Source organism: Symsagittifera roscoffensis, chromosome 3 (genome assembly GCF_963678635.1).
Source record: "Symsagittifera roscoffensis chromosome 3, txSymRosc1.1, whole genome shotgun sequence".
In the NCBI taxonomy this organism is placed as follows: Eukaryota; Metazoa; Xenacoelomorpha; order Acoela; family Convolutidae; genus Symsagittifera; species Symsagittifera roscoffensis.
This window is the reverse complement of record NC_087064.1, coordinates 33,254,073-33,266,467: the sequence shown is the minus strand read 5'-3', so window position 1 is coordinate 33,266,467 and position 12,395 is coordinate 33,254,073. Positions and strand designations below refer to the sequence as shown.

General features: G+C 35.7%; 2 protein-coding genes across 3 annotated transcripts in view; one reads left to right on the top strand and one right to left on the bottom strand.

Annotated features, from left to right (window-relative positions):
* Window positions 1-12,395, top strand: part of LOC134841416 (microtubule-associated proteins 1A/1B light chain 3C-like) — a 393,097-nt gene that overhangs the window by 235,677 nt on the left and 145,025 nt on the right. The window lies entirely within an intron of this gene.
* LOC134841267 (xaa-Arg dipeptidase-like) lies at window positions 3,018-11,606 on the bottom strand. 2 transcript variants are annotated; one of them, XM_063857141.1, is made up of 6 exons: window positions 11,278-11,606; window positions 10,699-10,853; window positions 6,971-7,181; window positions 5,737-5,856; window positions 5,181-5,350; window positions 3,018-3,502 (listed from the first exon to the last, which is right to left on the bottom strand). In XM_063857141.1, exons 1-6 carry the CDS (start codon window positions 11,456-11,458, stop codon window positions 3,146-3,148), a joined length of 1,194 nt encoding a protein of 397 aa, XP_063713211.1. In that variant the 5' UTR covers window positions 11,459-11,606; the 3' UTR covers window positions 3,018-3,145. The 2 variants fall into 2 exon arrangements, with proteins under 2 accessions (XP_063713211.1, XP_063713210.1); XM_063857140.1 differs by lacking the exon at window positions 6,971-7,181 and adding an exon at window positions 6,187-6,397 and having other exon boundaries at window positions 11,278-11,602.

The window sequence follows — 12,395 nt, the reverse complement described above, 5'->3', positions numbered from 1 at the left end:
AATCCCCGAAAATTTTGGAGAGTTTTGCTTCCACTGTTTACTTTTTCACCTTTTTTGAAGCTTCGAGCGTCCGAGAAGCCTAATTCAACCAAAAAAAAAACAAAAAGAAAAAAAGTTACAGACGGTGATAATCATGCTTACCGACATCTGATTCTATCATTTTTATACAATATTAATGACTCAAAGCCGTGTTTTGCGCTTACTGAACTAGAGATAGATTGTGTTCGCGATTTTTGGGAAAACTGGGGCGCACAATCTTCACATAAATATGTAATTGCATTCAAATTTGAATTTATGATATTACAAATGCAACAACTGTGCGAGAAACAGCTGATTTAGCAAAACTTTTGAGCCAAAAACTCGAACGAATTGAAAATAAGACTGATAAACAGTTGTTACTTGCTGTTGTTTGAAAGATTAGATATTTGAAATTGAAGATAATCATTAGATGAAAACAATAAGAAACTATTTCGATAAAAAAACTGATAAAGAAAAAAATCCTAATAAATGCTCGAAAACTATGATTAAATCTTGAAACCAAACAACTTGCATATCCAACAAAAAATGTTGGGGCGAAATGCTCAAAGAAAAAAAAACGAAAAACAAACGTTCAAATATGATTGCAAAATTACAAACAATTGCCACAAAAATTCACCAGCCGAAAATCTGAAAAAAAACTATAAGCAAAAACAGCTATTGCATCAAAGAACTATCAATTATGAATTTTATTCGCAACCAAAAGAGAGCTAGAAATTTAAAAAAAAATAACCATGAAGCAAGCCAATTATGACGCATTAGCAGTACCAACCAATTTGAAAAAAAAATACCAACTAACATGCCTCAATTTAAAGAGCGGACGCATTTCAGCCAGTATACGAAAAATTTCAATGAAGTCATCCGACCCTGCCCAGGTTCGAACCCTCTCATTTTGTTGCGGATCTCCTTCCATACCTCTACGCTACAGATCCATGACACCTTGAAGCTAAAGTGATATTTGTAATATAATATTCTGTGTTAATAGCCTTAGCATTGACTGTACTTAATAGCTGCTTATTGATCAAAATGAACTTTCAAAATGAACACTTTTATTCGCGACTTAGGTTGGAAAAAAAAGATAATTCATACTAACACACAAGCTTCAAACTATCACACAATTCATACGTGCACAAAAAACGCAAGCGAAGGAAAAACAAACACGAAGTTTTTTTCACAAATTTCAGCCAGAAAGAACCTCACTCCTGGATCCCGCTTAAAATTTACCGCCATGTTTTTAATGATAAAACAGTCCAGTCAATCTTGCAAAAAATCTGGAAGTTTAACAATTTTTTTGACATATGGAAACAATACGTTAAGCCAACAAAGTCAATCGATTTCAAAAAAAGTGCTCAAACCTAAAATACACCTAACTAATCAAAACTTAAAATAGTTTCACACACTTGCAGAACAAAAACATAGCCAACTGATAGTTGGAACCGAGTAGTGAACGCAAGAAAACTGAGGAAAACCGACTTGTTTGTTCAAAAATCTTCAGTTTGCTAATTTTGCAGAAAAAAAAACAGATGGCTTTAAAGCAATTTGATTTTGTAGAACAATTTATGAAGCACACTTTTTTGTTAAAGTTAACCCAATTTGAGAAAACTAGATCAATAGATAAAACTTTTATTTCGCTGAGAAATCTGAAAATTAATTTCAATGTTTGAAATTAGAAGTCGATCATGACCTTCGATAGTGGAGTTTGCCGTCATTTTAACAAAAGAATTGAAGTGAACAACTTGAAAAGTAATCAAAAATCAAATGATGAAAAATCAAAATTGAGCGTGATTAGAATTAAGACTTTTTCCTGAAAAAAAAATAGCAAGACCTATATAAGAGTATTCACTACGTTCATTACTCTTAAAAAAAATCAGAAACCATGGTTAAAAAATCAGAAACCTTTCTTGCCGGGTAATAAATTCTGAAATTTTCAGTAGATTTTTTAGTACTTTTTTCTTCATTTTCTTGAGGGTAAATATATTCATGGTTATCTGGCTGGTCTTTATAGGCGTCAAAATTTTCATGCATCCAAAAAAAATTGAAACTTTATTGCAAAAACATTCCAGCAAAAAACTCAAAAAATTTTATTTTTAACAGAAAATTTTGACGCCTATAAAAACTAGAAAACCATGAGCTATATTTACTCTCAAGAAAATGAAAACAAGTATTCGAAAAATCAACCAAAAAAAATTACAGAAATAATAACTCGGCCAGTAAGCCACAAAAATTCGGTCGAAATCAAAAAGGCAGCCAAAAAAATCAACTTTCATCTAGAAAATTTTTCAGTTGTAAAACAATTATGAATTCAGTTATTGAAGCCAGCAGTTGAATTACAACTGTTAGACGTGCAAGTAGAAATATTGAAATGGTTAGAAAAAGAAATGCATTTGGAGATGACCAAACTTCAGTCATCCTGTGGACAAAGTTGTTTACAGAAAAAAGTCTAGTACCCGATTGCAATACCCTTCCTTATCGCGATACTAATATACTATGCTAATATATCAAGTTGACCTGAACTTATTGTGCTTTGGTTTTAAGCTAGAGACCACTTGTACGGGGCTAGGACTTTTAGCATACCGGTGTTATAGCAGATTGGCCTTTTAGCAGACAAATTAACAAGCCAGCACACGATGATTTAAGAGGCGATACTATCAAGTAAGCGTCCGCTTGCTTCGCTGCGATCACATCTGGCATTATGCTCGATAATCAGTGTTTTCGATTAGTTCTAAAAATTTTGTTTTTGAATTGATAGGTTTTTGTTGACTAACAGTTAGATTGTTGACTAACGACGAATTTTTCGTAAGGGAATTTCAATCCCCGATGCAGCATATCTTCATGTCGGTCAATCAATTATGCTTCAGCTGTACTACATTGGTCTGCTACAAGACCCACTTTTCACTTTCTATGCCAAAAGGCTGGTCAGCTAGAAGACCAGTCCCTCACTATTACAACTTCTTGAACAAAATTCGTGCAATTATTAAACCTTGCAGCAACACAAATAAAGTAAAATTCAAAACATAAATATTGAATCCAATTTACATTGAACAATTGATAATTGTCCGTTTAATAAATTAACTGCTATAATCTTCATATACTGGTATGAGAACTACAATCACGAATTCCAAGTTTCGGTAAACGTCTTTTTCATTTCTTCAAAGAGCTCTTTGTTCTTCAGCACCTCAAGAGCTGTATAAGCCAAACCGTCAGCTGAGTCCATCGCACTTACAAATGAGTCGTCTGATTTCGCCGCCTCTGCAAAAGGGACCGAATGACCCGGTGCGTTGTTGCAGGGGATTCTAAACCACGGGTGGATGGCGGGAACAACCCGGGATACGTCGCCCATGTCGGTGCTGCCTCGGAAGGGTCTTTCGGTTTTGGGTGGGAACTTATAGCCAAGTGCTTCCATTCTCTCCTCGTATATGCGACCCAGTACCGGGTTCTGAACTACGCTGTCGTACGCGACACTTTGCTGTTAACGCATAGAGTTAAAAGCACAGCACAAACTCAGGTGTTCATCGAAAGCAGGAAAGGGTGGTACCTCACTTTTAAAGCAAAATCATGCATCAACAAGGAGCAGAGATAACCAATAGCCAAAAAATACATGAAGATTAATGAACAGCTAATAAAATAAATTGAACGTATCTTTGATTCGCGCTAAGAAACGTCAAATTTCTGCAGTTTATAACAAAGAGCAGTCGCATTTGAACGCAAGATTTGCAACTCATAAAAGTACTGTCACAAAGCCCAACTACGGGGCTAGGAATTTCAAATTGAGAAACTTTTCAAATTTAAGTTTTCCACAAACAAAACTTCAAAAGCCACAAAAAAATTTAATATCTCGAATCTTGAGCAATCATATTTGGAGGCAAGATTCGCAACCCCTGCAAGTACTTTGACAGCCCCCAACTGAAGGGTTAGGAATTTCAAATTTTGAAAAAAAAATTAAATTTAAGTTTTTGCAGTTTTTTGAAAAATAACAAAAAACGTCATATCTGGAAAACAACAGATTTGAGCATTCATATTATTTGGGGCACGATTTACAACCTCTAAGAACCTTAGAATACTCTGACAGCCCCCACCACCGAGTTGGGAACTCCGAAATTTGAAGAAAAAAATTAAAAATAAATTTTCTGAAAACTTTTTGAAAAAAATCACTAAAAACGTCATAACTCGAAAACTACAAGGATTTGAGCTGTCATATTCAGAGCCAAGAATCGCAACTCCTGAGAGTACCCTCAAAGAATCCAACTACAGGATTGAAATCTTCACAGTTTTGCAATTGTTTTCAATCCAAGTTTTATGAAAATTTTTGAAAAAATCAATAAAAAAAACGTCATATCTGGAAAAATACCAAAATTTGAGAAGTGAGATTTGAAGGCAAGATGCGAAACCACTGAGAGTATCCTAGCAGCCTCTAACTACCGGGTTAAGAATTTCAAACTTTCAGAAATTTTTAAAAATTAAGTTTTCTAGAAATTTTTGAAAAATCTCGAAAAAATCTTCAAAAGCGTCAAATCTTGAAAACTACAAGGATTTGAGCACTCATATTTAGAGGTAAGAATCGCAACTACCGAGAGCACCCGCAAAGTTTCCAACTACATAAATAATATCTTCAAAGTTTTTGAATTTTTTTAAATCTAAATTTTTTGATAATTTTTGAAAAAATCGTATAAAAAACGTCATATCTCAAAAACTACACAGATTTGAGAAGTGAGATTTGGAGGCAAGATTCGCAACCCCCGAGAGTATCCCGACAGACCCCAATTACAGGGTTGAGATTTTCAAATTTTCAGAAATTTCGAAAACTTTCTGAAAAATCTCGAAAATTGCCGTAGCTCGTAACCTAAAAGGATTTGTTTATTCATATATGGAGGCCAAAATCGCAATACCCGGGGAAACCCTGACAGGATCCCACTATTGGGTTGCTAAGTTTCAAACTTAGTGAAATGAACACTGAATTCAAACAGGAAAATCGAAAAAAAATCTTAACCATTGCAATATACGATACAGCTTATACGTGAAAAAATTCTTTTGTTCAACATGCAATAATAATAGATGGATATTTAAGGTAAGTGTTTCTATATTTGCTCATAAATAAGGACAAAAAACAACACAGCACGACTAAATGAGATAAAATGAATCTTGACCTCTCTGATTTGGACAGTGCATCCTGTAGCTGCTGCTCCTGCCTTGAAACACTCCTCTGCTCTATCCAACAATGGCTGCAATTCCCTCTTGTTAGGTGCGCGGAAGTAGAACAGCAGCTCCGCCCTGTCCGGAATGATGTTGGGCGCCTTACCACCGTCCGTGAATATTCCTACAAGAAATTCAAGCACATACTAACTGAAAAATTTCTATCGAACAAGAGAATTTAATTTGAGGGCATTTGTCATTGTCATAGTTAATTATCCACACGGACTCTCTTAAGGAAGGACGTATTAGCAGTGAGCCGTAAGAAACTGACACGGCCGTATGTTGATTCTTTCCTTATAACGATCAGACAGATAAATTTAAACTGCACCGAGCTTATCGTCAAAAAATCATGAAGTTTTTGAGGAAGGAAGCACACTTCCTTTGCTAACAAATCAGAAATATTACTGTAGCCACTAACTATAAACTAGTCTTCCAAGCTAATATTGTGACGACAATTTTCCGAACGGAATGCTAGAACCAGATGTAATTACAGCGAAATGCAAAACTCACCATGTGCTCTCATGGAAGGATGCATCCAGTGTCTTAGTGCATTGATGTTGCTGTATGCCAACACCGCGGCGTCTAGTGCATTGCGACCGCGCCACGGGGTTGTCCCGTGTGCATTTTCTCCTACCAACAACAATTGATATTAAAACCAGGTTATTAAATTGACAAAACATTAATTTCAAGTTAATTTTGAACAAGTGTCAAATCTCTAGCGAAAAAAAAACTTAAAAAAGAGAAAAACTTTTGAGCTCGTCATTCCAAAAAAAAACTACTAATGAGCCTTGGAGGATCGTTAGATGCCTAGTAGCTTGTCAACATTTTAGTTATCGAAAGATCCTTAACTTTTTAAACAGAAAAATCAATTATATCTTCCGGAAATGAAAGTCAGCATAAATTCAAATGCTGTATTATAGAACAACAAGTGGACGACGAGCAAGAAAAAGCAAAGTTAACCGTTAAAAGTAGCAACTACTTCCTTCATCGCTAGGGTAATGACAGTGGTGCAGCAGGCAAAGGCTCCAGGATGAGCCATGAGAGCAAAATCGATCCCTTTGAGAGCCCCCTGTTCCATCATAAGAATCTTGCCCCCTCCTCCCTCCTCGCCCGGGGAACCCAAAAGCAACACACGAACCACAATATTCCCACTATCCAGGAATTTTATCAACTAAGCAAAACAAGAAATGCCTATTAATGCAGACCAATAAAAAGCAACACATATAGCACACCGTTTATGCATCTTTTCCCAAGCTCCAGAATCCTTAAGCTTGAGTATAATTATTCGAATCTGTTTGATTAATTGCGTAAAAATCAACCCATTATATTAAGCTTCGTTTATTGTGGCTATAGATAACAAACATGAAAAAAACTGGTAGGGACAAGCACATCGAGTCACAAAAAACTGAAGAGAAAAAATTGGTTATTATGAAGATACAAACGACGCTCATGCAAAGGCTGCAAGTCACTCTTCGCCTATCTATTACTCTCCTCCTTACCCGACAAAAGAAAGCCCACCCTGACCCATGGAAACAACAGAATAACAACAATAGCACATATTATACTCAGAACCCAGCATTTGAACATAAAGCAGAACAGAGCTGACGACTAGAAAAACAACCGCAAATAACCAGAGACACAAATTTTATACAAATCTTATAAAACAAACAAATCAAGATCGGAGCCGATAACTTGATACCAGTCGATATATTGATTTAAAAAGCTACAAACAGATCAAAATAACCATGGAAAGTAGCCTTGAGTCTCTTGATTGACTGTGTGATTGTATTCAGACACAGTGTGCGCGAGGCAGGGTGGGACATGAGAGCCAAGTCTACTCCCTCCAGAGCACCCTTCTGCTTCAGCCAGATCTTCCCTCCCCCTCCCTCCTCCCCCGGAGAACCCAGCAGAACTACGCGAGCCAGTATGCCAATTTGGTCCAAAGCTACTATCAACTAAAGAACGTGGAACTTATTACATGTTGACAGTCACTTAAAAATAGCAAAAACGCAGTCTGAAATTTACGAAACTAGTCAAAAACGCGATATTAAACCGAATGGACTTGATTGCAAACTACTAGGTGAATTGCAGCCAACTAATTTTTTTTACAGCGTAAGCTCAGAATGAACTTTCAGAATGGAAGCCAGACGTTCAAGACTACAAATGATCCGAAACAATACAAGCGATTATAATAGAGTATCGATTAATTGTCTAAACACAGATGATATAGCATCATAACTGAAAAAAGACGAGCTAAACACAGCAAAAAGTTTAATAAATAATTTTAAAAAACCAGAAATCATATCAAAATTGACTATTATGAAAATAACCGTAACACGTTATTGGAACTTTATCATAATTTTAACGTAGATCCTACAAGAATTCATTAACTTTAAAACAAAAATTTGTCCCTCTGTTGAATGCTTCTTGACTATTGGAAGAGGTGAAAAAATCAGCTGAAAATCACAGCACAACTGTTCTATACAGCTTACGGCACAGTCTAGCATAAATTTAAGATTTAGGATATGTGCCAGAGCACGTTTTGAGCTTCAGAAATGCAGGCTCGATGGATGGATTAACTGTGATAGAAGTTATATATCTATCTCTCAATATTGTGGTAGCTATCAATTTCTCACTTTCTTTTTATACTGCCTACTTTACAACAAAAATATCATTAACATCTCTGCTCGGTCATAATTTTACTTTATATTTTTCATATTTGGTATGATGGCATTAAATATTGTAAAACTTGAACTCTGGGTTAGTTTACATTTTGAAACGTTTGGTTTAGAGTCATTTGATCGAGCGTGATAATTGTCCGTTTAATAAATAACTGCTATAATCTTCATATACTGGTATGAGAACTACAATCACGAATTCCAAGTTACGGTAAACGTCTTTTTCATTTCTTCAAAGAGCTCTTTGTTCTTCAGCACCTCAAGAGCTCTCCCCCTCTCTCTCTCTCTCTCTCTCTCTCTCTCTCTCTCTCGCCCTCCCTCTCCCTCTTCCCTCCTCTCCCTCTCCCCTCCTCTCCTCTCCTCTCCTCTCCTCTCCTCTCTCTCTCTCTCTCTCTCTCTCTCTCTCTCTCTCTTTCTTTCTTTCTTTCTTTCTTTCTTTCTTTCTTTCTTTCTCTTTCTCTTTCTCTTTCTCTTTCTCTTTCTTTCTCTCTCTCTCTCTCTCTCTCTCTCTCTCTCTCTCTTTTTTTTTCTCTCTCTCTTCTCTCTTTGCAGATAAACCAACAAATCGGATAAAACTTTAAATTGCAACAAAATCCGAAATCTTGGAACTAAAATTACTGCTGAAAGTGAAGCAACGCAGAGGTGAAGCAACGCACTAGATGTGACAAAACATATACAGAACAGGACAAACTAACCGGCAAAAAGAGATGAAAGCCGAAAAAATTATATATAAAAAAATTGATCTACCAAAATGTTCGTAAATGTCTTTGAATTTTCGTAAATGTCTTTGAAAATTTTCGCATATGAATTTTCGTACATAAAAATTCATGTCATAAGATATGACAAAATAATAAATTTGAATGTTAAGTAAGCATCGAAACAAAACTAATAAAGCAGTACCAAAGCCTACTTATGATGAGCAGACACAATTCTTCGAAAAAAAAATGTTTTTATTGGAAAAACTTAAAAACTCCAAAAAATTAGATAAAAATTGTTTGCTTCTCAAACCTCTCAAAAAGGCCTCTAAACCGATATATTACAAGCCGAAACCTTTTTGTCAGAATGAGGAAAAAATGAAAACTGATATACTGAAATCGGATTTAGTAAATTTGTAACCAATAGGGAAAAAAAGTTTCGAATAGAACGGGCATTTGAAATGCAGACAGAAGATGATCCCAAAAAGCACAAAAAATCTCGTGTGCAAAATTATTTGACGACGGTATGCTTGTGTGAATTTGAGTTCATAATTACCAAGCGTAAGACAAGCAAAAAATACCTGAGCAAAAACTATTCATTCCCAAATAATTCAAAAAACTGTATAATACAAAAAATTTCAAGTGTCCTTTCCCCACAGAAGACAGACACGCACGCAGAAGTTTATTTTCGGCCAACAAACGACACAGTAAAAGGTCATATAAAATAAGCCGAAACCTACTAAGCCGAAAAAAAAGGCAACAAAAAACTGGAAAAAAAGGAAATTTCGACAAATAGAGATTATAAAATTACAACCAACCGATCATTCCGAAAGTACTGAAATTTTACTGAAAAGTTTGGTGGCAGAAGCTGAAGCCTGACTTGTAAATTACGAAGTTCATGTCCTCGCATCTGCGCTTCGGTCGCTTGGAAGTAAAGCAACACTAGCCAATGAAACAACTAGAGATGCTGTTATTTTCCAATGGTTGAAATTATACCAAAATAGCCTTTTTGTTTGCGACTTACAATGGAAAAAAATTACTTTGTAGTATTATCTTACACATGTGTAAACATCAAACGTTAAAAAAGTTCTACCGATTTGATTCGATGGACATGTGTAGCAACATTTAACGATCGATATGCAAAAGTTTTGTAGTTGAAGGACTTTACGAAGGAATTCTGCAACTAAAAACACCAGATTAAAATTAGAGCGATTCAAAATCTACATGAAAGCCCACCATAAAAAGCCGCCTCAATTTGGCTGCAGCAGGGCGATACAGAATTCAGGCAGCACCCTATTTCAGAAGGATGCGACATGAGAGCAAGGTCAACCCCTTCTAGGATCCCCTGCCGCAGCATCAGAATCTTGCCTCCCCTTCCTCCTCGGCAGGGGAACCAAACAGTACCAGTTTGGCAGTTATGGACATGCAATCGAGATCTGCAATCAACTAAAGCTACGTACAAACATCAAATAAAGACTCTGGTTTCACTTGATTTCATAGACATTAAGATACATTGATTTAAGTGTTAATTTGCTTCGATCGACCGACCATAGAAAAAAAAACAGTCTAAAAGTTTTCAAATGAGAAATTCTCATGCAAAATAAATAACTCCGCCAAAATCAATTCGCCTCCTTTCAGAAAAAAAGCACAGTAAACTCGTCTCCCGATACATGCGAAACAGTGTTCAACATGGGTTATAACGATTGGCACAGATTTCGTCTTGCTACAGATTTCGTACTATTTATTCAATTTACAGACTTCGTCCAATTTATTTAATTAAAAGATTTCGTCCCATACAGATTAAGTCCCATATCCAACATCCTATCATTCCCATCCAAATTTATGGAAAGAAATCTGTGTACGCTTTGAAATGGGACGAAATCTGTTGAAATTAAAATGGGACGAAATCTGTCATAGCCGTTATAAAAGCTAGAGTATTAGAGCAGCTGTTTCTATTTAATATCTAACATCCAGATTAAACGAATTAAAAAAGGTTCTCTAATGCACAGAAAATTTATAATTGCAATATTCCGACAAGTTGACAGGAATAAGTTACGCAAGGGAGGTAGGTAGCATTATTTGTATACTAATTATCTGACCTTGAGAAATGCCGCAACTCCGACTACTGCAATTAGATTGTGTCCACAAGCATGTCCAATTCCAGGAAGTGCGTCGTATTCACTGAAGAATGCGACACAAGGAATTTCTTTTTTGTCAGTGTTTTTGTTGCTGCCTTTGCCAGTTACATATTCGACTAAAAATACTGATGTCGGAATTATTTAATGATTTCTTTCTGAGATAAAGCCAAATAATAAGTAAATGTTGATAAAGATACAGAATCGTAGACAAAAACACGTCAAAATACACTTTTAACAATACTTTTCTAGGAACTCAAGTTTTCTGTTATACTAGATAATTTATCAATTGTTTAATGAAAACCTAATATCAGGCGAATAAGAGTTACTTTTCAATAGGAGTCTTTCTATTATATAAGGTCCAAAATTGAACATTTCGTATTTTGAAAACTGGTTCATAATGCTGAAATCTGATGAGGTAGAATTTACATCCGGCCAAAGAAAATCTGGATTTTCATTATTAAAAACAGAAGTACAGTTAAGAAAATGGTTATTTTGGGCCGTATAACAGAAAAGACTCCTTAATAACTAGCATACCCGAACCTTTGAAGGCAGTTTCCAGCAAATAGTTCTTTGTCACAGTTCCTATGCCAGCTTTAACAAAGAAGTCAGTTATGGAATCGTGGGCAGCCCTTTCTTCAAATGCTAACTCTGGATTGTGCCAAATCGTATCCGACAAATCATGCAGATCTTTCCGATGGGTTTCAAAAAGGTCATGAGCCATCTGCAACGCGTGATAAGTCAACCCTTTCGCTCAGGATTTATCAAAATTTATACAGTGGTTTTAAGCAAGCCAATTAGATAAATTGGTTTTGATAAGCGATATATTAGTTCTGAAGTTTAGTACATGAAAAGGTAAGCAATTTTAAGATACGTGAGCCCAATCTTGACATAATCTTTTGTATGTTAAATAGCAGTAGGCAGACAATCTAGTAAGCAGACAGGTCACAAAGACGAAAAAGTTACCAGTTTATAACGCAAAACAGAAGCAAGTTAGCGGGCAGGGCAGTATACAGTGGTTGTAACTTTCGCGATTATAAAACTAACAAGAGTAATCAAATGCTAGGCATAAAGCACCAAATTTTCTGCTATCATTAACCTTTAGAAAACAAAATTAAGCGAGAAAAAATTAAATTTCAACCATTTTATATTATTAGTCCTGTTCCTGATCAGCGGAAAAATCAAGAATAAGACATAACCGCCAAAAAAACGTAAGAAAATGAGGCAATCAGATTTGTTCCAATTGCTTGCTCTATTTCTCTTCTATTCGGAATCACGACTGAAAATTTCGGATCTACAAAACAATTACCCTTTTCAAGGAAGAGGGTAATTGGTAAGTAGATTACGTCAAAATTCGAAATATAAATAGAACGCACTTGTGCTAATTTTGTTGTTAAACTTTTAAGGGTGCCATTTCTTTAGTAGATACCATAGGGGTGTCGATTGTTAAGTAAATCCAAAATTTCCATTAAGATATCACTATCGATCGCCAACGAAGTCTCTTTGTAGTAAGAAGCCAAACTTACGCCATATTGATTTCGCACTCTTTAAGAGTGCGCGGAACAATTATTGTTCCGATAACTGCACGAAGTGGAAAAAAGAATGGCATAAGGTCTGTTTTTCCCTGCCTGTTTTGAATCTCAAAAAATTCTCGCAGGGGA

What these genes read in the sequence shown, in the direction of transcription:
- LOC134841267 (XM_063857141.1), bottom strand. Translation starts at nt 11,458, where the DNA reads ATGGCTCATGACCTTTTTGAAACCCATCGGAAAGATCTGCATGATTTG. An exon ending in GCTGGAAACTGCCTTCAAAG is followed by an intron (nt 10,854 to 11,277) that starts GTTCGGGTATGC and finishes CAGTATTTTTAG; the next exon opens with TCGAATATGTAACTGGCAAA. An exon ending in GAGTTGCGGCATTTCTCAAG is followed by an intron (nt 7,182 to 10,698) that starts GTCAGATAATTA and finishes CACGTTCTTTAG; the next exon opens with TTGATAGTAGCTTTGGACCA.